The 27,869-nt window shown below is 45.7% G+C and overlaps 1 protein-coding gene across 7 annotated transcripts in view; it reads left to right on the top strand.

Moving 5' to 3' along the window:
- Positions 1–27,869, top strand: part of KIAA0586 (KIAA0586 ortholog) — a 107,060-nt gene that overhangs the window by 60,378 nt on the left and 18,813 nt on the right. For 3 of the 7 annotated variants that reach the window (XM_038136864.1, XM_038136860.1, XM_038136863.1), the window contains exon 31: positions 9,153–9,298. In XM_038136864.1, the coding sequence (XP_037992792.1) occupies positions 9,153–9,298 (146 nt within the window). Of the gene's footprint in view, positions 1–9,152; positions 9,665–9,722; positions 10,262–27,869 lie in introns of those variants that run through there. The other 4 variants (XR_005256983.1, XM_038136858.1, XM_038136859.1 and 1 more) reach the window with 4 other exon arrangements.

The following is a 27,869-nucleotide window of genomic DNA, read 5'->3' as shown; positions in this document are numbered from 1 at the left end:
CAGGTCAAAATAGGGTCTGGACACAGACAGGACCAGAGGAAATGGTCTCAAGTTGCACCAAGGGAGGTTTAGATCGGATATTAAGAAAAATTTCTGCACTGAAAGGGTGGTCAGACATTGGAACAGGCTGCCCAGGGGAGGGTTGGAATCACCATCCCTGAAAATGTTGAAAAAATGTGTTGGATGTGGTGCTTGGGAACGTGGTTTAGGGGTGAACATGGTGGGTTAATGGTTGGACTTGATGATATTAGAAGTGTTTTCTAACCTGAATGATTTTCTGCTTCTGTAACAGTGAGCTCCCAGATCTTCCACTAAAGACATTTAATGTTTTCCTTGTTTGAACATGTGCTCATTTATTCAGTCCTCTTTCTGAGCTAACAGAAAATTTTTTTGCCTCTCTAAGCTTCCTAGAAATGCTTATTCCTACCCATTTCCAAAGGTCATTGATATGCACAAGTGGTAAGACCTGTAGTGGCCACCCTCTGCAGCTAAACAAAAGGCTGGAAAAAATGTATTTTTTGTAAGTTTGTTTGTTCATGTATTACAAATGTGCATGGAGATGTTCTGGAATTTATTAGACTGACCATTGGAAAATGCAAACTCTGTAGGGCTGGCTTTTGTTCTGTCTTGTTTTGTTTTGTTCCTGGGGAAAACGTTCATCATCTTCTTTTGAAAAGGTGTAATTACAAAAATTTTGGGTAATTGTGCTGTAGGTACAAGCATTTTTAATATGCCAGATCATGGTAATGGTAGTACAGTAAAGGGAGTCTTGGCAAACTGTTTCCAGATGGGGAATCCCATGACTTTGTTATTGAAAATCATCAAAACAAATCACAGGATCATGTGAATATTTAAGTATTCAGAGTGGAGAAATAAAGCTATTTTGCTTGTGGTCATCTAGAAAAACACTTTTTATTTGAAGTTTTTTATACCGAGTATACCTTATTTCTTTTTTATTATAAGAATGCATTTAGTGACTCCATTGTATGTGAAGAGTGACTTGCAGTGAGAAAATTCTGCCCTGCAGCACTGCCCTTCAGGCAGAAAGTTTTCTCTTTTCTTTCTGATACCCATTCCCTGACTTTCAGTCAAATCTGGGTGCAGATTTGCAGATCCCATGGGCGCAGATTGCAGCCATGGGATAAAACCTCTTGTCTGTTTGAGGGAGAGTTCATTGAGATCTCCCACTGAGCTTTTGAGTGGTGAAAAGTAACTTGTGACTTCTTACAGAGGTTCACTGAAACTTGTCCTCTGAGATTCCTCAGGATTTTTTTGGATATTTGGGGATCTGGCAGGCCTGGACAGTTTGGAATTGTCCAATTCCATCCCCCTGTCATGGGCAGGGACACCTTCCACTATCCCCCCAAGATCCAACCTGGCCTTGGGCATTCAAGGATGGAGATGCACAGTCTCACAGGGACACCCCACCTGCATTTCAGCTGTGAACTGGGAAGATTTTAATTAATTTTCAGATCTTAATTGATGGTGAAACATCGCTTGACTTTGGTCACTCAACTTTAATTATTCGTGTAAAAATATTTTAAATTGTTTTTCAATAAAAGGAGGCCATGTAACTTCTGAGAATTAAAAAGATGCTTTGATTTTTATTTCTTTTCCTCGCCACTCCCCACGAAGGCTGTGAATGCTGTTATGTCTGGCACTGTGGCACGATGCAGATAAGCTGGAGGCAGTATTGCTGCAATTAATATCATTAAGATACAAGGTCTCAGTGGAGCCAGTCCTGCTGCTGGCTTTGCACTGACTGACTCTGCATCCTAAGGGAATTCAGCAGAACTTTATCTTAGAATTAAGTGTGAATTCCCACGATTGATCATTCCAGTTCCTTTTTTTTTTTTTAGCTTCTTTATTTTGTTTCAGATACAGGCATTAAAATGTCTTTTGGAGCCCCAAACATGAAGGTGTGAATAACAGAGCCCAATATATTCTAGAAATATGCTTTTGAAATTACCTTTCTGTCCACTTGCTGGTTAGATTTTGCATATTTTTTTTAAAAAAGGTATGTAGGTGATGTTTAGTTTTACTGAATAAGTAAAATATTAATTACACCATTAGATCTGCAGATTTTTAATTATCACCTGTCAGATTCTCCTGATTCCACCAGCTGTTTACCTAGGTTATCTCTTGTGGATTTAGGGATTACTCCTCCCCCTGGCCCTTGCACAAGATACACGTTTTCCTGGTGGTTTTTCAAAGACTCTGGACCAGTAAGGAACCAACTCCTTCTCCTTTTTTAATTTTGAAATAAAAGCTGCAGCTTCACTGTTTGCCACAGAGCCTCATCTGAGTTTTCCTCAGGAAAATGATTGCAGCCTAGAGAGAGCAGTGCTTAAATGTTAAACTATTTGTTCTGAGCCAATTGCACATCCAAAAATCACAGCTATCTGTATGGAAAAATCAAATTCACTTTTAATACTGCTTCTTGGTATTAATAATTATTGTAGTTATTTGGAAAGATCATTACACATGTTTTGGAAGGGATTTGGTGGGAAACAGCAGCAAGAGATGTGGCCAGGGAACAAATTTGTTAAGCAGTGAGAGGTTCTACAGAGCAAAAGATGCCAGATCTAAAGGAGCAGAGTAGATTTTAGGCACCAAAAGGAAATATTTATTTAGTAAACTCTGCAATCTCATTTCTAGATGTTTTTGGAGCTGCTTTCTGTCTGCCCTTCCCTGCTGGTCTCTGTGTTAGGATTTTGAAAAATCTGGTTCTAGTTTATTTAATGTATTTCTAGTTTTTGTTCTGTTTAGTGTTGCTGTTGGTGGGAATATAGAGTGTTTTGGAAAAACCACTGAACCTTGAACTCCAACTCGAGAGGAGGAGAAAACCATTTTCAAATATTCTGCTTTGAAATATTTGTTAGCTGCTGAGCCTGGCCCAACCCTCCTTTACTGGCTGGGGATCTGCATTTATTTTCTTTTTTGGAAATATTTATAGCTGGGCTATACATTGGGGGTTACACAAACAAACAGCAAAAGCACAGTGTGTGTATACACGTGTTTATTTTCTGTGTGCTTGTGTGCAGGGTTTTTGTAAGTACATGACACCAAGGGGAAGGTGGAATTTGCCAAGTTTAGGTCAGAACTTGAACTGAACTCACATTATATAGTTTTCTGTCTCCACTGGTGTCTGTGGCCCACTTATGGAAGTTTATGAGTTGGCTGCAGCCTTTGAGAATGAAACCATGTTTTTTCAGCAGTAGACTCGTGCTTTTAAATCCAGACATTTTTGGCTCCGTTCCCCCAGATGTCTGTCCATTTCTGTAAAACAGCTCAAGTGTTTTAATTGTAAATGTACCCCTTGCATGTAACTCAGCCCTAGAAATTTGGCCTTGTTTTGCCTCGAGTCTTTTCTGTTTGCCATGAGACAGCTAAGCTGGGGCAGTGTGGGCTGGGGTTAAAAAAGAGAACTGCAGGCACTCGCAGGGCATCTTGTTCCTGTTTTCTGGGTTTCTGCCCCAGTGGAGGGCAGAGCTCTCACCTGCAGCCAGGTAAATGTTTGGAAAAGCATTCACACAACAGCAAGAGAGCCCCTGCCCTAAAAAGCACATTTTGGCAGAGCTGAGAAAGGCCAGCTTCTCCACAATAACCTAAACAAGCCCATGGATTCAAGGTGACAAGAGCAAGAAAAGCTCTGGAGGAGGAGCTCTCATTTCGAATAAATGGAGAAAAAATTGCCCAAAAATTTGGGTTATTTGAGTACCTGTTGATGGCCCTGCTTACTCCTGAAAAGATTGTATTCATTAGTTCTATAACCTACCCACTTTCAACTTTATAAGCCACTGAATCCAGAAACATTCAACAGCCAGTATGCACAATACAGCTGAATGTGACTCTGAACTGGAAATGCTAAATATCATTATAATTAGTAGCATGACTGACATTGCAGTGTAATTTCTTTTTTCAGTGCAGCCTTCAGAATTACTTACATCAAAATATGGATTTTTCTTACACAAGAATGTGTTAGCCCAGCAAGCCTGGAATAATTTTGATTTTGCCAAAAATGCCACTCCTTGGGTTGCTCTGCTTGGTAACTCACCTGTACAACCACGTATGAAAGTGAGAGAATTTCAGTGTGGTACCACACAAACCCATGGGGACATGGCCAGGACACATATTGGACCAAAATGGACCTCACAGGTTTGATTACAGGTAAAAGGAGCAGACAGGAGAGGCTGAGAGGAGAAAAGAGAGGAAAAGACAAGAGAGAATTGAGGTGCAGATAAGAGAGGCTGACAGGCTGAGAGCTGGGGATGTTCAGCCTGGAGAGGACTCCAGGGAGACCTTAAAGGCTCAGCCAGTGTCTAAAGGGGCTCCAGGAGAGCTGGAGAGGGACTTTGGATGAGGGATGGAGTGACAGGACAGGGGACAATGGCTTCAGACTGCCAGAGGGCAGGGTTAGGTGAGATCTTAGAAAATAATTCTTCCCTGTAAGGGTGGGGAGGCCCTGGTTCAGGGTGCCCAGAGATGCTGTGGCTGCCCCATCTCTGCAAGTGTTCCAGGACAGGCTGGACAGATTTTGGAGCACCCTGGGACAGTGGAAGGTTCCCTCCCCTTGGCAGGGGTGGAACTGGATAGTGTTGATGTCCCTTCCAACCCAAACCATTCTGTGGCTCTATAAAATGTTTCTACTGCCAGTGGTTCTGTTACCTTTGGGCCTGTAGACATTTGTTCTTCTACTTTGCTTTAGCCATTAGTGTAAAGAATTTCTGACAGCTCTCTTTCCCTTCTAATGGTCTTTGTAACTGTATGCCAGATGTGAACCTTTTTATGTAGGGAAAAAGCAAAATGGGGGAATGACAGAAGAAAAAAAAGGCGCCCTCAGTGAAGATTTTAAGATGCTGAGTTAGATCTGCAGGTGCTGTGCTATCCCAGTGCTCAGAGCACTTGAGCTAATGCCATCTGGAGGAAGTTATTTGTTGGGACAGGACAGTGTTTGAAACTTTGAAGTCAGGAATAAACAAAGAAAAAGCAGCTGGAATCTGGCAGAAGAAGAAACAAGCCATTCCTATCAGCCCCTGCTATTAAAGGAATGAGAGAACTGCACTGGAGTTGTTTTTACAATCTTGGGAGTTTATTCTTGCTCTTGAAGAGAGCTGCTTCAGTTGGAGAATAGAGGGAGGATTGTTTTGAAATTTTAGGAAGCAATAGGTAGGTAATTACAGTAATTATGGTTCTGGTTTTATACTGAAAAATAACCTGGGTCCTGATCCTTCAAACCCTCCCTATTTATTGTCTTGATGGGGAGAGATGATTTACAAGAGCATGGACTGACAGGGTAAGGGGGATTGGCTTCAAAATGAAAGAGAGTAGGTTTAGATTAGATATTGGAAAAAATTCTGGACTGTGAGCGTGGTGGGACCCTGGCACAGGGTGCTCACAGAAGCTGTGGCTGCCCCATCCCTGGAAGCGTTCCAGGCCAGGTTGGACATTGAGGCTTGGAGCAACCTGGGGTAGTGGAAGGTGTCCCTGCCCTTGGCAGGGATTGGAACTGGATTGTCTTTAAGGTCCCTTCCAACCCAAACCATGTTGTGATTCCATGATTACAATTTCACTTACAAGGTATGGCTCTCTTTAATCCCCAGATAGATTTAAAATAGTTTTATTTCATATATGGACACCCAGTCAGAGTAGTTAAAGCACATGGTTTTCTTTTGGCTTAAAAGTCAGACTTGTTTAGTCTTTTTATTTTGCCAAATAGAAAAATTCAAAAAGAAATATTTTAAACATTTTTCTTTGTTCTTGCTGTTGCTATATGGTGTGAGTAACCAAACCTCCCTTCAGTGTGGTTAATTCCTTTTCCCTTTGGCACACATTCATGACACCCTTTGTATATGGCATATTCTGAGTGTGACAGTACCTCTTCGAGAAAAACTCCCTTCACAGGTCACTGGATGCTTGACACACCATTAATTTTTATGCTTCTGTTAAACAAAGGTCTGGAAATTAAATACTGTACATGAATTTGTTACAGAGTGCCAAGAACAGGAAAAATCTCTGATCTGAAATGTGACCTTTTCCATCAGCAGGTCACCAAGATGTTTTCAGGCACTGATGAGTTTCTACCAGCCAAGGACTCTCTTACCAAGAGTGTCAGTTTTCACAGTTCATAGGAATTTATTCTATTAGATGGTGACAATGAATTTGGAAAACTGGAGGTCACCTAAGGTCACACGCTCCATTTATTGGATTTTAACAAGGAAAATTTTTATAAATACACCTAACTACATGATTACAAAATTGTACTGAGGACTCACAGAGCCTCTAAGAAAAGGGTGGGAGGAAAGCCATGAAGATTACCTGCCTGCTTGCCCTTTTGTGCTTTGTGAAGAAAAATAAATTCATTTCCATTTTTATGGTGTATCAGAAGATTTTAACCATTCTGGTAAGGAACTCGGTGTTAAAGAGGAAACCATCTTAATATTGGTTATGAGCTGCTCTCTGATATGGGGAAGACATAAAATGGAATATCACATTATTAAAGAAGGAGCAGACTAGGGGCTATACAAGGATTGAAACCAGTCTGCCTCTATTTGTGTCTTTATTCTCCAACCCCTCCCTGGATGTGTATATAAAGTGTTTTATGCACTGTGTGTGCACAAGGTTACACTCAGCAAAAGGTAATAATGATAAAACACATGTGAGAGTAACTTGGTAGTTGTATTTTTGGGGCCCATGTAGAGTTTCAGGACTAGCAGCTTTCTGTCCTGGGAAGTTACAGTCATGGAGCAGAATCTCTCATTTAGCTGAAATATGATATCCACAGTTTTTTCACAGTTAAAATGCTGAAAATCCATGTTCTGTGTGAATTTAACAAAGTCAGAGACTTCAGATTTCTGCCTTTACAAAAGGGCAGTGGTGACTTTGGGTATTTCTAAGTTAAAGATATTTTGATAGCTCAGGAACTCGTAAATTTTCTGTTGAGCAAGTAGATGGAATTACTATTTTTGGTTTTTTCTGTCTTTTAGCACTTTATAACTATTGTAAAATTGGTCTGTAGTATATCTGTAAAATATATTAGGGTATGTGTTAGAGGAATGCAGACTAATATGATACTTTCTTTTAGCACTCCCAGAATCAAAGACTTGAGAAGTTCCGACAGAGCCTTGGGATAAGGGAATATTACTTTCTTTTTTCCTTTCATTTTTCCTTTTTTCCTTTTTTTTCCCCCTTTTTTAACAAACCTGAAAACAGCTGTTGAAACAATGACATCATGGAATGTGACATGACTGTGGAAATTATTAAGAAATAAAGCTTTGAAAGTATCAAACTGCATCTAGTGTTGGAGAGGGGCTTTAGTAGAGGATGGTTTGCCAGGTTTCCTTGGGCATTGCACAGTCATGTCTTCACTGTGTCATTTTCATGTCTGACCAAACAAACCCTTGGCTTTTTCTTCTCAGCAGCCTTTTTGTATCACACAAACACAGACTGGAATTCCAAAATCCCAGAATGTTTTGGGTTGGAAGGGACCTTAAAGCTCATCTCATTCCAACCCCCTGTCATGGCAGGGACACCTTCCACTATCTCAGACTGCTCCAAGCCCTGTCCAGCCTGGCCTGGAACACTGCCAGGGATCCAGGGGCAGCCACAGCTTCTGTGGGCACCCTGTGCCAGAGCCTCACCACCTTCACAGCCAGGAATTCCTTCCCAATATCCCATCTAACTCTGCTCTTTGTTAGTTTAAAGCCACTCCCCCTTGTTCCATCACTCCATACCCTTGTGGAAAATCCCTTTCCAGCTCTCTTCCACTTAGGTACTGGAAGGCTGCTCTAAGATCTCCCCAAATCTTTTTCCTCTCCAGGTGATGGGCTGATTCCCCGAGGGCACAAAAAATGCTCTTGTGCTCCTGCTGCCTTCCTGAATAGCAAGATGCTGTGCTGGCACAGGTCACTGCCTGTCCTGCCTTTACTGTCTTTGGCCTCACTCCTGTTTGATTTCCCAGGCTGTTGGCTGCTGTTCTAGCAGGAAAAGCACCAGTGGAATTTCATTTTAGCAGTGGGGTTTTGTTTTAATTAGCCATTCGATGCGTGCTTTGCTGCCAGTCAGATGAATGCAGATGACTGCTTCAGTGACACAGTAGATAATTAACTGGGCTGAAAGAAAGCCTAACTTTTTTTGTTTTATTGGGAAAACAGTGTTTTAATTACCTAGTCTATCACAGAGGAAGGGAGAATTGTTACAGCTTATTGGAATAAGAACAAGCTCCAAGACTTTGCTGTTGTACATGGACTCAGATATGTTTGTTTTGCTTGTAGCTGCTGCACTTAAATGCCCCCAGGACAACTGAAATCTCAAAATGCTCTTGCTGCAGTTGAGTGCCAGTGCCATTTCTCCTGAGTTGCTTCATTCTTTGTTTCTACCCTGATCCATGACTTCCTCTCCCTGCTCCATGAATTGATTCATCTGCTCTCCTTCCTTTGGCTAAATACATTAACTCTTGCCCATGACTTTTCTATGGATCCCATTCCAATGCTGTGGAAAACACCAGAAACACCAGTACACATATTTGAAATTATTCTGGGCCTGCTGAAGAGTATAGATCTGTGTGTGTGTGGTGAGTGTATGTAAATCCAACCCAGTGTATTTATAGAACTCAAGTCCTTCCAGTACTTAAAGGGCATCCAAAAACCTGGAAAGGGACTTTATACAAGGGCATGGACTGACAGGACAAAGGGGAATGTCTTGAAACTAACAGTGGGTAAGGTTAAATTGGAGATTTGGAAGGAATTCTTCCCTGTGAGGGTGCTGAGGCCCTGGCACTGAGAAACTGGGGCTGCCCCTGGATCCCTGGCAGTGTTCCAGGCCAGGCTGGATGGGGCTTGGAGCACCCTGGGGTAGTGGAAGGTGTCCCTGCCATGGCAGGGTCTTGGAATGAGATGTTCTTGAAGGTCCTTTAACCCAAACCATTCTGTGATCCTGTATGTGCACAGAAATTCATCCCTCTGTTACCTGGTGAGGAGAGTTCTGCTGGCTAAAGCAGCACCCTCTGAAGTGCTCAGAACTGTGGGCAGCAGGGGTGTCTGTGTACCTGCATTCCCACGGAAGATGGAGATGACTTCAGCACAGTTCACAGACAGCAAATAATGATTTTAGTGTTCCTTTTTACTTTTTCTTTCTTTATTTTTATTTTTTAGGAGAGGATGCTGCCCCTCATCTGAATGCACATCTTTCTGCAGCAAGGGTGTCAGTGCAGCTGCCTGGCACGAGCACAGATAATGAAACTCAGAGTCTGAGCAGTGCACGTGGAGATTCAGATTCTTCAGGGACAGACACATTTTAAAGCTTAGGGCTGTTTATGGCAGTCTCTGTCTGAAGATGTTGTCACTGGTATGTTTGTCTGTCTAGTGTGATAGTCTGGCTGTTCCATCAAAATAACAGTCTTTCAGTACTGTTTATTTTCTACTATTTTTTCTTAAAAATTTGTTACTATTTTAAATGATTCTGTCTGTGAATATATCAATTATTTTTAAGTGAATAAAATTCAGTTTTTTCCAGAATCGTCTTGAGTTGAAGTCAATAAAGACCTTTTAAATATTTATTATCGTAGGTGAATGTGGAGGTGGTTGGTATTAAAATCCAGTGCAAAAGTGTGTCTCACTTATGGAAAACCTCTTGGCTCAATATCACATCAGCACTGTCAAAATGTTGAGCCAAAGGGAAATGCATTTGGAGCCAAAGTCTGCAAGAGAAATTTCTCTTTCTAGGTATCATCAGAGGTTGTTCATCCTTAGAAGACCACTATGACAAGCCACTAATTCAAAACTGTGTGTGGAAAAGACCTCTAGAATTTGTATTGTTATTATAAAGAAATGATTTTTAGACCTACAGGAACTTCTCAGCATTTCATGTTTGTTTCCCTAAAGATTTTTCCCATCTTGAAGCCTGCAAATGAGAGATTGTGTAAGTAAGGCTGTTTCTTTACACTTTTAATGTAATTTTTTTCCCTTCTCATGAGACAGAATGAATTCCTGCAGTCTCAGCCCTTCAGAATCATGACAATCTCAGTTGGGAATGCCACAGTGATGGTTAACAGCAAGAGTGTATGGACACAGTGCCACTCTGCAGGGACTGCTCCACCTTTGTGGAGCCTCGATCAGGACAAGGTGGTTGATCCAGGAGGGAGGTGGGATCACCTGTCCCAAACAGCATCCAGGCAAAATGAAAAACAGGAATTCAGATATGTTCCAGTAGAAAAACTGGGAAAGAAGCTGTTTCCTAAGCAAGGCAAACAAAGCCTTTGCTCTGTTTCTCATCACTTATGAGAGGCATTTAGTTGTTGCAGATACTCCTGACTGTGAGCAGTTCCCATCACTCTTATCTTCTGGAGCCTGCACTGATTTCATCTCTCCTCAACGGAGAAATATTAGAAGTTCCTTTTGGCTTTATGTTGATCTCATTGACCACAAGGTTGAGTTAATTTGCTGCAGCAACTGCAAGGGTAAATGGAAAAAGAGAGAGAGCTTCAGCCTCCAAGGTCAGTGATATCCCCAGGATTCAGCTTTCAAGGGTGTCCCTTAAGCACCTTGCAGAGTTGTGCCTGTCTGTTGTGACAGACACATAAACAGCAGATTTGGGTGGGGGTGAAAGAGTATCAGGCTTTGTGCAAAATGCAACATCACTTTAAAAAAAGGAAAAGCACAAATGAGAGCTACAGAACCATGGAATGGTTTAGGTTGGGAGGAACCTTAAAGACCATCCAACCCCCTGCCATGAGCAGGGACTCCTTCCACTATCCCAGGCTGCTCCAAGCCCCATCCAACCTGGCTTTGGACACTTCCAGGGATGGGGCAGCCCCAGCTGCTCTGGGCACCCTGTGCCAGGGCCTCACCAGCCTCACAGCCAAGGATTTCTTCCTAAAATCCAGTCTGTGGGATGGCATCTCTGGGAGCTGGGTTGCAGCACGTGGTGCCACAACCCCTGGCACCAGCAGGGAGCTGCTTCTCAATGTTCTGGTGCTGTGATGAGGATCTGCACAGTTCTGCTCATTGCTGCTCTCTGTGGAACTGCACTTTAAATCCCACTATTGACCCAATCAATGCTTTCTATAAACAACAGCTTCTCAGGGGAGGATGGAGATGTTCTTTTACTCTGCAGCAAAAGCTGCTACAAGAAGTGATTGCACTAAAACAGAGAGGACAAGGAAATGCAGTGGAGAGGGCAAGAGCTTCTTAAACTTAAAGCTTTCCTGCAAGAGCAGTCCTTCCTGGAGCTGTGTTCCAAGGGCTCTGTCAGTCTCCTGCATGGCTCAGGGTGCTGATGTATAATTCAGGTCCCCTTTGTTGCAGTGTAAAGAGCAGTTGAGCTGCTCCTGTGCCCAGGGCTGCAAGGCTGGGTCAGGACTGTGCTTTGCTAAACAAAGTGCAGTAATTGAATTGAGAACATGCAGAGAGCTGTCAGATGAGGGATGGGGATGGGATGGGAGGCAGTAGATGGATACACAGGCAAGGAGACTGTTTAGGAAAGGATGAGGCAGCCCAACCAGTGGGAGAGGCCATCAGCTCATAATCCCAGGAAAATTACTGCATGGGGTTTTATTGTCTGCAAGGCTGAGCATCTCACATTTTGTTCCAATTATCTTCTCTTGCAATTAATCAAAGGTGTTGTCATTGTCATTGACAGAATTTGGAAAAAAAATTGAGGAAAATATGTCAGGAAATGCCCAGTGAATACCATTTTCAGTCAGTTTTTAAAATTCCCCACAGGGCTGTGTTCTCTCCCAGCTTGTCGTGACTGACTGATCTTTTTGGAAGCTTCTGGGTTCCTGGCACTGAGCTTCAAAGATGTGCTGCTGGTGGGGATTACACCATGGATGGCAGTGGGATCTGCTAATCCTTCATCCCCACTGCAGCCTCTGCTGCTCCTATTCAAAGAGCATTTTGGAGAGGTGAAAAAAGTGCAAACTCGTGGCTTTTCCTTCCTCCAGGCTTCCCCAAAACAATGTGTCCTGCCACATAAACATAAGGGAACCTCTGTAAATCTGGCACTCCGTGCATGGATCATATTACAATTCTTTCTATTCCTAGGAAAAGCCAGGGGGAGAAGGGAGGGTTGTTTTAGTTTTTATCTGAGTCTCCATTTTGACTTTGAAATGGAAAAGCACCCCCTGAATGTATCTTCTAGAAATTTATCTATTTCTTACTTTTGGACTCAGTCTTGTATTTCAGGTTCCTGTAAGTACTTTTCCGGAGCTGGAAATGGTAAGCACATGTTCTGTGAGCACAGCCAAGCCTTGATAAGGAATTTTTCTGTCTGCATCTCCAAGTTCCATTTTGTTTCTACAGCTTTTATGATTGAAAATGCACATTTCTCATGGGCACTCACGGCACTGAAGCAGCGTGATTTGCGAGCTTGCTAAATGGATTTCTTCCAAGCCAGTCATTGGGGTATGTCATCAAAGCTTAACAGCATCAAATAGAATTCCATCCAGGAAAAGTATTAAAAAACCACCTCTATACAGCTCTATTTTTCAGCGGAATCTCAGCAGCAGAGAGGTGAGGGGGTAGGAAGGGTGTTACTGGATTTCAGGGTTGTAGCGTGGAAACCAAACCCCTGGCTTTATTTTTTGGTTTGATTGAATTCCTGGTGAAGTTTGCTCATGTCTTACATTGGGAAAGCTCTGGAACGAGGCTGTTTGCTCATGGATTGGACTGGCAGTGCTAGGAAAGCACGAAACTGAAATGTCAGAAGCTTTTATGTTTGCAGAGAATCTTTCTCTGACTTTGATGAGGAAAATCTGGCATTTTGGAAGTGAGGTGCTCAAGAATCCATGGCTTTTTTCCCCCTTTTCTCCCCTTCCTGAAGATAAAAGAGAGCTGCTGTATGGTGAGAGTGGTAGGACCTGAGATTCCTGGCACAGGGGGAGATCCCAGCTCCCAGGCCAGCCCTGGCTCTGGGACAGGACTCCAGCTGGTGTCACCCTTCCCTGCTCAGCTTTTCTGGGTTTTCAATATCAGAAGCAGAAAATTTCATGTGCACACTTCCATCTTATCTGAATTGTGGGGAAAATGGATAAAAGTGAAGGTTTTGTTATTCCTGTTCATAGCTCAGAGATGGAAGTTGTCAAAATTAGCTGCTAAAAACATGAGCTGACCTTCCCAGGTGCTTTCTGAATCGCTGCAGGATAACATTTCTGCCCTGATGGAGGAAAGATGTGTGTGCCAACCTCCTCCCAGTGGATTGAGCACTCAGATGTGTAAAATGACACATGTGCAAAACTTCTGTTGGATTCCAGTCTGAAATGCAGCCACAGAAGAGCTGGAACCCTGCAACTGTTTAACAGCTCGCTGTGAACACTTGGCACAAGCACTGGGGGCAGGATTGCATCCTCTGGGGTTGTTTCAACATGGGAAATCCATCCTTCCCAGAGGTGTCCCAGTGGTGTTTTGTGTGTGGAACTGAAAGCTTCTGTATAAGCACTGAGATATTTGCCTGCTTGGCAGGATTGTTCCTATGGAGATCTCTTTTTTATTCCTCTTTTTCTGCTGCACTCCTGATTTAGATGCGTGTCTTTCATAAGTTGCCTCAAAATATTCATTATTTTGATTGTGTGTTGATGCCTCCCCCAGCCCTGCAGGACTTGGATGGGATTTTGGTTTTTTGCTCTTGTGAATGTGGCCAGATCCCTTATCCTAATCTCAATGTTGTGGCATCCTTGAGCCAGGTCGGGGAACTGCAACAAAAGGTTTTTCCAGAAATCCCAAATTAAATTATGGAAATCTCAGTGTGGTGGTGTGGCCAGCTGAGGAGAGGCCAGAATAAGGCCTGGGCTTTGTTCCTGTGATGGCAGTAACACAAACCCACAGTCCTGTATCCATGTCTGCAGCTTTGGTTGTATTTTGGGTAGAAGGGGAAGCCTGGTTTTGTCTTTTGCTCTCCTTCTCTGCCTTGGGAGGTGAGTGCAGAAAGGGAATTTTTATAGCTCAGGGGTTATTTTGTTCTTTATACATTGCTTCATATTTAGCCTAAAATAGAGAAAGGAGAGAAAAGTCAAGTAAGAAGTGGAATCAGAAGCCTGTGAGGTGCCTTGATCATGGGGGAGGTAATTCTCATATTTCCAATGCAAGAAAGGGCCATTTTGGGAAGAGGTGCTTTTTCACCCCCTCTGTAGGATTTACTTGGGGCAGAGAATCATTGTCCTTCTGGTCAGACTTCATCCCAAAGGCCCCAGGCTCCCAGGCTGTCAGATCCTGCACCAAAATTGCTGAGGACCTTGAAGGGAGATGTGAAGCCCCTGGAATTTCTTGAACTAAAAGCCAGTGGGGCTCTTGCCCCTGGAAAGGCTGTTGCAGATCTAGGGCAGCTCCTTAAAAAACAGTTGGGAAGAAGAGATACAGAAATCACTCACATGAAGAGCTGAGCAGGTGCTGAGCAAAGAACTTCACTAAAACCCAACAACCTAAAACCAGCTGGGAAGCAGCAATCCTGCCTGCTCTGCTGATGAGCTGGAATCATCACCAGCTTCCAGGAGGGAGGTTTGGGAGGAAAGCAGTGAACCCCCAGCAGTGCCAGTGTTCATCCTGCCTGCCCTGGGCAGACAAGGCAGCAGCTTGGACTCTTCAGAGCACTCTCAGCTCTGTTCTCTCCTGGCAGGGGTGCCCAGCCCTGCAAATTAGGGTTGCTAACACTTCCTATTGCCTTGACCTAGCTGCAGGCAGGGATGCACTGGGGTCTTCTAGAGGTCTCAGCACTCCAATTTGTTACTGTCAGATGAAAAAGTCTCCCCTGGTTGGTGCCTGTTCCCTAAAGCAGGTGCACTTGTACTTCCCTGCAGCCTGTTATCCCCTAGAGAGCTGAGTGTTTGATCACCATGGAAAAATCTTGCCACTGAAATGAGGACTTAGAGCTTATTTTTAATGGGTTCTGGGAGCTGCTTCTTGCAGTGATGGGGGATTTGGCTGGGTGAGTGGCATCCTGTCATTTTTTTTCTTTTTTTCCTCCTTTCCTTTTATCCTGACAGTCTGGGAAATCACTGCTCCAGTGTGATGTGCCCTTGGCCAAGGGCATTCTGCATCCTGCACATCACACAAACACCAGAATCACATCTTCCCTCTCTCCTTCCCTGCTGTGCTCCCTTCATCAGCACCTCTGGCACAGCAGCAGGCACACTGTGACACCCAGGAACTGCTGCAGGAGCACTCAGGGCTGCTCATGCCACATGTTTAAAGCAGCTTTCCAGCAGCACCGTGACAGGGGCTGGACACTCAGGGGTTCCTCTGGCTGAGGGGGATTTCCTGTGCTGGGCTGCTGAGCTGTTGCCTCTTTGTACAGCTGATTTTGAGTCACAGAATTCAAAGGGACCTTAAAGACCATCCAGTTCTAGGGACACTTCCACTAGCCCAGGCTGCTGCAAGCTCCGTCCAGCCTGGCCTTTGGTTTTGTTTTGTTTCCCCAGAACAATTAACTAAACTCATCTCTGCCATAAGTGTTTTCTTTTTAAAAGCAGTTGCATTCTTGCCTCCCAAAACTGTGGTAAGGATGTTTTCCAGGGTGTGAAATGCCAGTGTAGGTTCTTTATACAGACAATAGTGGCTGATTTCTGCAAGTCCTGCTAAAGCCAGGAGGTTCCAAAGGGTTGAGATGGGGACCATACCACGAAGCGGCATTCATGTGAAAAATCAAAAGAGCAGGAGCGTGAGTCAGAGGGTGACAGATTCTGCTTTCACTCTTGTAGCAACAGTTCTGCATCTTCTCCTTGTATTTTTTGACAGGTAAAGCTCTTTGAGGGAGTAACTCCTTGTTTTTCTCTGTACTAGGCCAGTAAATAACAGCAAAGAACTGTTCATCCCTGCCTACCCTGAACTACTTGTGTTCTTATCTTAATTGCTTCATTCTCACAACCCACACTCAATCTTCTCAGAAAATCAGAGCCTTGAACTTCATTCCAGGATCCTGAGGAAATCTCACATCTCCCTGCCACTTCCCAGCCCCTCTCATCTAGGAGAACAAACCCCATCTCTCCCCGCTTGATGTACTCCGAATTTCCTCGGGGATTATCTAAACAGAGCCCACGTGATCCATCTCTCTCAAGCCCTCTACAAATGGGAAGGCATAAATCACAGGGCCCTACAAATAAACACAACTGGCAAGATGTTATTTTCCCCTGTCTGAAGTACCACCAGCTCTTTCATCTGCCGCCTCCTGGAAACGTGTCTGTTCAGAGAAAGTACAACCCTTCCCGTGTACACACGGTGTTTCTCTGCCACTTCTCCTCACAAGCTGTAATGGGAACCCTGCACCAGAAACACTCAAAGAAATGCAGCCAAGTGAATACCTCTTACTGTTTTCACTTCTCTTCAGCTTGGCTCTGAAAGCTGAAAGCATTCCTGTTTGTGAGGAAAGGAATGGTTGGCTAAGAAAGGGAAAATCCTGACCGTGAAATCCCGCTGCAGCTTAATTTTCAGACTTGTGACTTTTCATGTTATAGTTGGGGGGTGTTGGGCGTCATTAATTCTGAAAATATTCTTTGTAAGCTGAAGAAAGGGTAAGTTCTTGCCGTAACGAAAACAACTCGGAGCTGAACACTTAAAAATGCTACAAAAACTGGAGATGTTTTTACAGTTAAGCCTCGTCTGGAGTTCATTTAAAATAATCATGTTTACATGGAGGTGAATTAGTGAGCTGAGCTCTGCCAGTGCCTCACCAGAGTTAGAAGTACCCAGCCAAGAATTATAACCCTGGTAATTCAGTCCCTGCCTGCTGCACCCCCAGCCATGTGCAAGAACCCAGAGGCAGAAACGCCAGTCTGGGGGGAGGGTGGTGGTCCCCAAATTCACTTTAATCAGTGATGAATGTTGTAGAAATATTCCTTGGGGAATAAGTGCTGGATCCATGCTTTGCCTTGCAGTGCAGAAGCACTATTTTTCTGTATGTGACAGGTAAGGCCAGTCAGGGGTCCTGTTGCTGTGGCTCTGCTGAGAGTGAGATTCTGTTTGGTGGGCAGTGAAGGTGTCCACACCTCTGTTACCCCTCTGCACTTCCTTATGGTTTTTGGAACAGGCTCTCTAGGATGTGAACCACCTCTGCTCTTGGAGACTCCTCCTTTGGGGTAAGGTGGGTTTTTCTGTTTATTCCCCACCTCCCGGGATGGTTGGGATCAGGGCTGGTAGAGATAAGCCCACCCCAGTGGTCATTTTCCACTAGGACTGTTGTTCTGAGAGCCTCTAGATGAGCAAACCTCATCTTCCAACCTTTTTTTGAGGAGTGCTGGCTGCTAAATCTGTATTTGGAATTAGCAGTGGCCCAGAGGGCTCCATGCAAGAATTACTGCTCCACTTTTGTCCTTAGTTCAGCTACTCTTGCTTGAGAGTAAAATACACTTATGCAATGAGTTTTGCATCTGATACACATATATAATACCAGGGAATGTCTCTGGCATGTCTGGGCTGTGTGATCCTTCCAGGAGCCTGAGAAAGCATTTCTCTCCCTAAACCCATGAGTGGCAGGATGCCTTCCCAGAGAAGGTCCGTGAGCAATCGCAGAGAGCAAAAGCTTTTTGGTTTTGCTTTGATGATCAAAAATGCAGTTGCCTTGAGTGTCAGCTGATATGAGAAAGAGCTTTATTTCAGGCAGCCTCTGCTCTTTTCAGTTAATTGAAGCTCGTGGTTGTAGCAGTGTCTCTCCTGACCCTTGTCTGGTCTCCTATCTCTGTCTGCCGCTCGTGAGCTGTCACCGGAGATGCTCTTCCTGCCTGGGCTCTCAGCCTGCTCCTGGAGATGCTCTTCCTGCTCAGCCTGCTCCTGGCAGACTGGACCTGTCCTTGCCAGGCTGCGTGTCAGCAGGGACACGTGGCCTGGCAGCTGCTCCATGCTGGAAGCTCAGTTGCTGTCGTTTTCCTTGTTACTGCACCCTGTGCTGGCCAGGAAATGTCAGCCGTGGGCTGCCAGCTCGGGCTTGGCTCATCCCCCCTCATCCCTCTGAAGGGAAAGGTAGACAGAGGGAATCATGGAATGGGTTGGGTTGGAAGGGACCTTAAAGGTCATCTCATTCCAACCCCCTGCCATGGGCAGGGACACCTTCCACTAGACCAGGTTGCTCCGAGGGAAAAAAAAGGAGTTGACCAGGAGCAGGTTACAAAGGTACACAAGGTGGCAAATGGCACCAGAAGGTGCCAAGCAGGCAGGGACAAGCAGGGGGTGTGTGTTGGTGGCAGATGGGCTCTGTGCTGGGTGCTCCTTTGGGTCTTTATGACCATGAGATCTCCTCCTCCAAGTAGAAATAGGCTGGAGGAATCTCGATGAGATGAAAAGGAGATCATTTTATTGAAGATCAGCCTGCAAGTTCCTTTTTGTGGGTATTACTGCTGCTTAATGTCGGGGATCAAATTCTTCCCTGATATAAATCTGCCTGTGGCTCCTTTGGCTTTTATGGCACCAAAGCCATTTACTGCACCTTGTTATTCACTGGCTCTGTGCCTGGGTGGTTCCCAAGCCTGCAGATGACTGGAATCCCAGCCATGGGTTCAAGGTGCTCTGCTGGGTGTTTGCAATCCAGAGCATCTGCCCAGGGAAGCTGTGGCTGCCCCATCCCTGGCAGTGTCCAAGGCCATGCTTGGAGCAAGCTGGGATAGTGGAAGGTCCCTGTCTATGGCAGAGGACTGGAACTGGATGGGCTTTAAGGTCTCTTCCAACCCAACCATGCTAGGATTCTATGATTCCATTAAGGACTTATTAATCAGGCTGCCTTGTATTGCACAGGGTGTGTTGACAGCAGCCTGTGGTCCAAAAGCTACAGATGCCACTGCTCTGAACACTCCTCACTAACCCATTAGCTTTTTAATTTGTGTAAATAAAGATTCTCCTGATTTCTTTTTTTCCTTCTTTCTTTCTTTTTTTTTTTTTTTTTTTTTTTTTTTTTTTTTTTTTTTGTCACTTTTGGGGCTGGGAGAGCTCTCTGCCAGCTGCTCTGCCCACAGATCTTTTTCTCCAGATAACAGATCTTGGGACCAGCAGCTGAACCACGACACGCTGCCATTTTAATGAGCTGTAAATTTAGAGCATCTTGGCATATTTGGGAAAAGCATAAATCATAGGTTGCTCCTGATTTCTTCTTTTTTTTTTTTTTCTTTTATTTTTTTTTTATTTCCAAACAAGTAGCCAAGCATTAGGTTTCTTTCAGCAGTGACAGGCTAATTGTTTCAAAATGGGGCTGTGAAATACGTTGAGTGCTGCAATGTGGGATCAGCTGGAACATCTGTTCCTGAAAAACGCCATGTAGGAACATGGCTTCTAAACAGAGATAAGCCAGCTCAAACAGGATATGAGGGAACCTTGCAAAGCTGAGAAAATTGCTGTCGTGACAGCTGTAAAACCAAAAACCTCTTGGAAATGCAGCCTGGGAATGCTGCTCCTAAACAGAAGCAGAGAAGAAGCAATCTGGGTTTCCAGGGCTGGTCCTCTTGCAAAGCCTTTAAAAAGTTCCTTGTCCGTTCCTCTCTTTGAGAGCATTTTGTAAGCTCTGAGATGGCTTGGAAAGGCAGTGCTCACATGAAGAAATCAGCTGGGAATTCCTGTGGTTTTCAGGAAATGCAAGACAGTTGTCACAGGTTAGATTTTCTCTGTGCCGTGGCCACCACCAGAAACTTGGCAGAACCTGGATGGATGCAGGACAGTTGTTGTGCTGCTTCTGCTATTTTTACAGCTATTTCTGCATCCTGCTGGGTGTCTTTATTAAGAAAAAGACCATCTTGGATTATGGGTTTCTTTTTCCAAAAGGTGTTTGATGTAATGGGAATTGAACTGTGAGAATTAATTTTCACGGGCAAATGAAACATCTGGATATTAGGATAAAGATTTTTGGATATTAGGAGAAGGTTTGGACTTGAAAATGAGGAAAAGTTTCTCACTCAGAGGGTGATTGGGCACTGGAATAGTCTCCCCAGGACAGTGGTCACAGCACCAAGCCTGACAGAGCTCAAGGAACACTTGGACAGTGCTCTCAGGCACAGGGTGGGATTCCTGGGGTTGTTCTGTGCAGGGCCAGGAGTTGGACTGGGTGATCCTTGAGGGTCCCTTCCAACTCAGAATATTCCATGGTTCTATGATCTGAAGAAAACAGTGCTTGGATATTGGATAGTTTAGGGTTAAGTAAAAGTAATACATAAATTTCTGATGCAACCCAAGCACCTGATCAAATACTGATTTTCCATGTCCCTGGGAGTATTTGAATTGTTTGGGTGGCTGCTGCTGCTGCTGCTGCTGGTAAAACTGACACCAAATAGAAAATGTATCCACACCAAATGGAAATCTTAAGTATGCAAACATTTTTAGTAATGTGAAAGAAGCTCTGAAAGGAGCAGGGCTGGGGACAAGCTTAGAAACATGGAAGTATTTTGGGTTACTGTGCCCAAGCTTCAATTTCAGAAGATATTTCAAAAACATCCCTACATTTAAATATGAAAATAGTTGTACCAGCTTCATGAGCCCATTCTCTTGGGTAAATTTAGGCATAGGCTCAGATGTCTCAGTGAAAGAGAAAGAGAAGGAGTCAGCATGTTTCCTCCTCAGAGCCCAAACAGTGACAACTCCAAGTAAATCTTGGTTGAGTACATAAAGCAGATGAGTGCAAAAACCACTGTGATAAATGCTCTAGCAGTCCTTAAATCTTGCTGATCTTTAATCTGATAACTTTTCCTCCCTCAGACAAACTGGTGGGTGTAGGATTTCAGCCCTCAGACTGTGCTGGTGTGTGTCTTGTGCCTCAGGACAGCCAGAGCATGCAGAAATTAGGAATCTGGGTTTTTCAGTAAGATATAGAGAGTTTTTAATCTGTCTTTTGTTAAGTTTATTCTTCAACAGAGAGCTTTCTCACTCATCCAGGAAATACTGCTTTAGAGGTGCTGGTGCTGCAAAGCCAGCTTACACACAGGTTCCTGATGCTTGCAGGGAAGATTAAATAAAATAATTTCTCTTGCTGCTCCCTGTCCTCTGTTCCTGTCCCTGCTCAGGGATCTGTTCCAGATGCTGGTGGGTGAGGAGGGAGGTGTGCTCTGTCCCCTGTGCACCCCTCACAGGTGATGTCCAAAGGATGAATGTGCCAAACCCCACCACCCTCTGCTGCAGCTGAGCTGAGATGGGGCTGCAGAAGAACCTCCTGCTCCTGTCTCCCTGCCAACATCATCTAACCCTTCCCTCCATCGCTCAGGTATCACCACAGGTAGCAGAAAGTGACTGAAAATCCCTGGGTTTGTGCTAGGGGAGGGAGCAAACCATCCACCTGCAGCTCCCTGAAAGGAGGTTGGGGTGACGTGGGGTCGGTCTCTTCTCCCAGGTAAGAAGTGAAGGACCAGAGGAAACAACCTCAAGTTGCACCTGGGGAAGTTTACATTGGATATTAGGGGAAATTTCTTCATGGAATAGCTTGTCAAGCACTGGAACAGGCTGCCCAGGAATGTGGGGGAATCACCATCCCTGGAGGGATGTAAGGCCCCTAGATGTGGCACTTGGGGACATGGCTTAGTGGTGGGTTTGGCTCTTGCAAGGCCATGGTGAGGTGCCCAGCTCAGCCTGTTTCAGTGCTGCTTTCCATTGCCCCTGCCCTCCTGTGCTGGTGCTCCCAGGGTGATCCAGCCAGCCCTGGGGTGCTCAGACCTCACCCTGCCCCAGCTTTGTGCTCCTGCATCCCCTCACCTGGGGCTGGGCTGGGCTGGCTGCAGCTCACTGGTGCAGCACCACCTCCTTTCAATCCCAAATATCCCCATTCTTGAGGGTGATGAGTGTTCAAATAGCAGCATTTTGAGGAGTTTCAAAGCCTGCTCTTCAGCATTGAAGTCACCAGTGTTACGTTTGCTCTCACTGATGAGGCCTGGCTGCAATGCCAAAATGTCTGTATGAACTAAAATAGCAGAGCCTGTTCCTGGTGCCTTCTGTTTGTAAAGAGAATTTCAGCAAGCCATGGTTCCTGCAGCCAAAAAGCAGTGACAGTGACACAGGAACTTTGTGGAAGAGCTGATTTAAACCTTTTATTTGGTTACAGGTTAATAAAGGCAAAACAGCACTGCAGCTTGGGGCTTTACACATTGACTTTAAACCAGTAGGAGCTCAAGAACTGAATTTAAATCCCAGCTTGGAAGACATCTCTCCATCAGGGGTGAGAGCTACTGCCACAAATCACTCTGTCCATGCTTTTGTGTGTGTCTTTTCCAGGATATTTTGGTGCTCCCTGTGCTCTCTGCCATTCAAGGACCTTCCAGGTACCACAGCAGCGTGGTTGCTGTAATTTTTGTGTGGGGTTGCTCCTCACTCAGCGAGGAGATGAGATCAGCCTTGATTCCAGCCCCATTTCCCAGGTGCTGGTTGTCACCCAGGCAGCCCATGGCTCTCACTAACTGGCCACTGCTCACACAGCCCCACTGACTCCCTCCCGTGTCCAGCCGAGCTCCTCTGGCTACTCCATTGATCCCCAAATTAATCTTTGTCCTTTCTTTCAGCCACTTTGCAGCTCCTCAGCAGCTTTGCCCGGAGCAGGAGAGTATTTTTCATCTCTGCTGAGTTTACACGAGGTGAATTCTCAGAGCTGCCAGCGCCGGCGAACTTCCCAGGCTGCAGCAGAGACATTCCTGCCTCTGAGTGAAAACCCAAGGCTGAATTGGATTTCTCTTGTTTCACTAATTGGCTCAGCACTGTGGTTGGTATTTATGGCTTTTGTGCTGCTCCTGGATTTCTCGCTCTGTCTGGTTTGTTGTGCTGCTCCTACGAAACACGGGAATATCATGCTCTCTTTGGGACATGCCAACAACTCGAGGAGTGGGTGAGTGTAGCCAAACAGATTTTCCACCTTCAGGAGCAGGGAAACTGCTGAGCTGTTGCCTGCCTTTTGTTTAGCATGGGAGCTGCTGTGTAGATCGCATTTGCTGTGTGCATTTCTCCAAAGGGAGCCAGCAAGGGAAGACTTCTGCCTCCATCATCTGTAGATCCAGGCATTTTCACAAGGGAGATGGCTTTAAGATGAAACAGGGCAGATTTAGATTAGATTTAAGGAAGAAATCCTTCCCTCTGAGGGTGCTGAGGCCCTGGCACAGGGTGCCCACAGAAGCTGTGGCTGCCCCTGGATCCCTGGCAGTGTTCCAGGCCAGCTGGATGGGGCTTGGAGCAACCTGGGATAGTGGAATGTGTCCCTGCCCATGGCAGGGGGTGGAACTGGATGCTCTTTAAGGTCCCTTCCAACCCAAACCATTCTGGGATTCTGGAATCTCCTTCTGGGATTGTTTTCAGATCCAGACTAGGCAGGAGCACAGCTGAGAACTGGGGGTCTCATCCTACTGTAGAATTACTTCCTTTCATAACCATTATCTTCCCTGTTTTAGAGGCCCCCTGCTCCTTCAGAAGAAGTGCCTTTAAGTGGTTATGAGGCTATAAAAAGAGAAAATCAAAATGCTACGAGAAATTTTGCAGACCCTTCGATGACACTTCTGTGAGCAGCAATGGGAAAATGCACCTGGGCTGCTCTCCTGGAGCTTTTTTTGGCTCCTAGCAAAGTCTGTCTTCAACCAGCCTGGTCTCAATGGCAGTGCTGCACCATCATGGAAGTCCCTGAACCCCTCCAGATCCCATGTAAAATGGAAACAAACCATTTCTCCTTATTTTTTTTTTCTTTCATTCCAATTCTTCAATTTACTCTTGGCCAACACAGCTGGAAAGAGAGAGGGGCAGTGTTGGGGTGTGACTGGAGGTGATGCCACCACTGGTGGTGTTCCTGCATCTGTTGCTAAATTGAACCTTTTGAAACCATCCTTGAGTGGAAGTCAACCTGCAGCAGGTCCTTTGCAGGGAAGGATGGTGGGGATTTTGGGATGAAGGCAAGAGTGATGGACCTGAGCTGCCTGTTTGGCCATTTCCCCCAGGATCAGCTTCCCTGAGTTCATCAGGAAGGTGCCAGAGCCCTCTGGATTCCTTCTCATGGTTTAAAGTCAGGCCTTTTCCCCCAAGGAGCTGCTGTAAAAAGTAAAACAAAAAAACCTCAGCGGCCTCTTTATAACTTTTCACGCAGCCACATTCTAATTAAGAAACAGAACTCATCATAAATTGCTTTCCAAGGGACCTCCTCCAAGTGGGGATTGAGGGCATTTGCCGTGTGCCAGGAGAAACATTTAAAAATGTGTTTTTAGAGTGCAGCAATTTCAGCACAAGGGAACAGGCTCTTCCAGCTCAGGGGATTTGACTATTCCCCATTTGGGGGCCCTGAGCAGTGCTTTGCTGAGGACAAAAATGTCTTCAGCAAGTACAAAAATCCCCTTTAGCTCAAGGATTTAGTGGATGGCCATGCTGGAAAACTGGAGCATCAGTGGGAAAGTGTTCCCTTGATGCTCTGGTCAGATGTTGGCACTTCTGAGACCCAGCCATCCCAAGGGATTCTGGATTAGTTTAGAGCCATTACCCCTTGTCCTATCACTACATGCCCTTCTATCTCTTTTTTTTTTTTTTTTTTTTTTTTCTCTTTAAAGCAGAAATGCTTCCATGGCAAGCACAATTCATTATTGTGAATAAACAATTTTGTTTAAATTCCTGGTCAGGGGGCTCTAAGCTGACAGCCAGGCCTGGAGGGGGTGACTCCTCTCCCTGCCCCATGTCAGGAGTGAACAGCCCAGCAGCCTCACAGCCCCTCTGCCAGCTCTGAGCCCTCACACCCCTCAAACCCCTCCTTGCCCAGCTCTGAGAGCAGCCACACCTCACCCCAGGACAAGGCAAGGCAGGGAGCCAGCCCCTGTGAAAAAGAAAATTATTGAACCCCCTGTTTCTAACCCGTGCAGGGAGCAGGGGTTTTGAAGCACTTTGGAGCCTTTCTCTGTGGCTTCAAGCCTGCCCAGAGGATGATTCCCAGCTCTCCAGGCTTTTTTCAGTCGATTGCATCAAAATTTACCATCCAGTATTCCATCCTGACAGAGGGAGAGCTCCATCCCAGCTTCCTGGGCTGTTGGGGGAGTGAGGAGGGGGCAGCCAGAGGAGACTGGCACTGTCTGTGAGCCAGGAACTCTTGTGGGAGGGAGGAGAGGGAGGGCTTTGGGGCTGAAGAAAAATCTGCAAATGGTTTTTCTTCCATCCCTGGCTCTCTCTCTCTGGTGGTGCTGCTTTGTGGGCAGCACCATCAAACTCATCACCTCCTGCCCCAGCCATGCAGAGGCTTTGCAGGAGCCTCTGCCAATTGCAAAGGGCTGCAGGAAAGAAAATCGGCAGCAGGAAAGAAAATGCAGGAAGGGGCAAGAGCTCAGCCAGGCACAGAGGCGAGTGGGGAAAGAGGAGAAAAGCAAAGAGAAAAGGCAAACTGTGCCCCCAAACCTCAAGCTGCAGATCAGTCCTTTTTTTCACTTTAATTTTCTGAGGTGACTTCTGCATCCTCCTCCCTTTTCTCAGCAGAGTCCAGCTGATTTTTCCCTCCTGGGGAAGGACTGGACTGCCCCTGTCAGCAGCTGCAGACAGACTGATTGCAGTGTGTCACACATGCAGATGAACAGGTTATTTATATGCACATCTATATATAGGTGCTGCCCTGACACTCCCTGAGACTCTCCAAGGGCGCAGTCCCACATCACCAACCCCCCCAAACTGGAAGGTGTTTCAAAGTGGGGTTGAAGGTCTTCAATTTCTGCACTGCCTTGGAAAACTTCCCTGCTGCTGGAATCAGCATCTCCATTGATTATTATCTCCGTTGATATTCCAGCACTGCAGCCCTGGAATTCACAAGCTCTGCTCACCCCGACCCAGCTCCAGGCACAAGAATTTTGCAGTGAAAAATGTGACAGCCCACGGATGGACAGGCAGGATTTGGGAAGAGCCCTGACCTGCAGCAGTGGAGTTTCAACATTACCTTCTGAACAGCAGGAAAAGTGAAGCCCATCTCTGTCCTGGGAATGGGGAAGTTCTGCCATGGGTGTGGATGAGTGATTTGAGATAAGAAAATGTTTTGAGTGCTGCATCCAGCTCTGGGGTCCCAAACATCAGAAGGACATGGACCTGATGGAGCAAAGATGTGACCAGAGGGCTGGGGAGCCTCTGCTTTGGACACAGGCTGAGGGTTGGGGCTGTTCAGACCTCAGAGCCTCTTGCAGTGCTTGAAGGGGCTCCAGGAGAGCGGGAGAGGGATTTTGGAAAAGGGCATGGAGTGGCTGGACAAGGAGAAATTACTTTAAACTCAAAGAGTGTTGGTTTAGATTGGATATTGGAAAGAAATTCCTGGCTGTGAGGGTGGGGAGGCCCTGGCACAGGGTGCCCACAGAAGCTGTGGCTGCCCCTGCATCCCTGGCAGTGTTCCAGGCCAGGCTGGACAAGGCTTGGAACAACCAGATCTAGTGGAAGGTGTCCCTGCCCATGGCAAGGGTTTGAAACTAGATGCTCTTTAAGGTCCCTTCCAACCCAAAACATTCTGTGATTCTCTGATTCTCTTGCTGCGTTTGTTTTCAAACCAGAGCCAGGAAGGATCACAGCCAAGTCACCAGAGGTCTCATCCTACCAGAGAATGAATATTCTTTCATAACTCTTACCTTGCCTTTTTTTCTTAGATGCTTTCTCCCTTGTGCTGTTGGCCCAGCCAATTCATAAGACCAATGCCACATTTTTCTTCAGGTCACCAAAATTTAATCTGGGGGCTCAGAAGGACCATTGACACCAGTGTGTGGGGACACCTGTGCCTTTGATTTATCCCAGTGTGGAGGGAAAGGCCTCACGTGCTGCCAGGTTCCCGGGTCCCCCCATCAGATCTATTATTAAAGATACTCCTGCCACTGAGCTCATTAAAAAATACTTTCTTCAGCTCCTTCTGGCCTGGCCCTGCCTCTTTCAGAATTGAACCTTTTAATTTGAATGAATCTTTAATTTGATTTTTGTGCTCTCCCCGTAAAGAGCTATTCCCCAGGATCCTCAGGATGAGGAGTAATTTGATAAGGTTTAAGGTGGAAGTGAAGCCATGGAATTGATCTAATTTTGTTGATGAGGCCGCAGGGTTTTATTGCCTGCTTGTAGTGGGGTTGGGTAATCATAAAAGAGAGAGGGAATGGGAAGTCCTGGGGTTTCTGGGTCTGAGCTGCTCATCTCCAATGGATTTAGCACATGGAGAAGGGAAGGAGAAGGAGAAGGAGAAGGAGAAGGAGAAGGAGAAGGAGAAGGAGAAGGAGAAGGAGAAGGAGAAGGAGAAGGAGAAGGAGAAGGAGAAGGAGAAGGAGAAGGAGGGCTCCCTCCTGGGTTGGTTTCCTGGTTTTCTCAGGGCGTCTCTTCATTTTCAGCTGTGCATTTTTTGTGCTCAAGCTCTCCATGCAGCAGGATACCAGGAGAAGGGGGGAGCAGGGAGAAAATATTTAGCAACAAAAAGTAATCCATGGGGACTTTTTGGAGGGGGGTCAATGGCTACTTTGAGGTCCTGATCCTATTTCTGGGAAGTAAATGGCCAAAGGGTTTGAGCTTTTTGCCTCTGGAGGAGCAAACGGAGCTGGGAAGCAGAGCCAGGCTGGAGTGTGGCTCTGCGTTTGTGGGCTTTTGGTTTTGACCCCAGGTTTGATCTGCAGCTGGTGAGCACTGGATAAATGCACACAGCTGCAAACCTGATCTGGGGAGAGCACCTCTGATCCAGGGAAACCATCACATGTGTCGTGGTGTGGGGTGATAGGGACGAAATCCCCTTCCTGCCCAGACCACAGGGCCTTCCTGCAAACCCTTTCTTGTCTGACAGCAGAGATGGAGGAGGTGGTTGTGGCTGATAAATGGGAAATCCTGCGGGTTCCCTTCCTTCCCCTCCTGGATGTCTCCTTAACCACAACACCGTGTTTGTCAAACCAGCACACAGAAAAGCACCTTCCCTGCTTCCCATCCCCTCCGGGCAAGCCCTGCCCTGCAGATGGAGGCTCTGAGAGCACTCCTGATTTGCACCCC

The sequence above is a fragment of the Motacilla alba genome, chromosome 5, assembly GCF_015832195.1.
Source record: "Motacilla alba alba isolate MOTALB_02 chromosome 5, Motacilla_alba_V1.0_pri, whole genome shotgun sequence".
In the NCBI taxonomy this organism is placed as follows: domain Eukaryota; kingdom Metazoa; phylum Chordata; class Aves; order Passeriformes; family Motacillidae; genus Motacilla; species Motacilla alba.
This window is presented reverse-complemented; position numbering and strand designations above follow the sequence as displayed.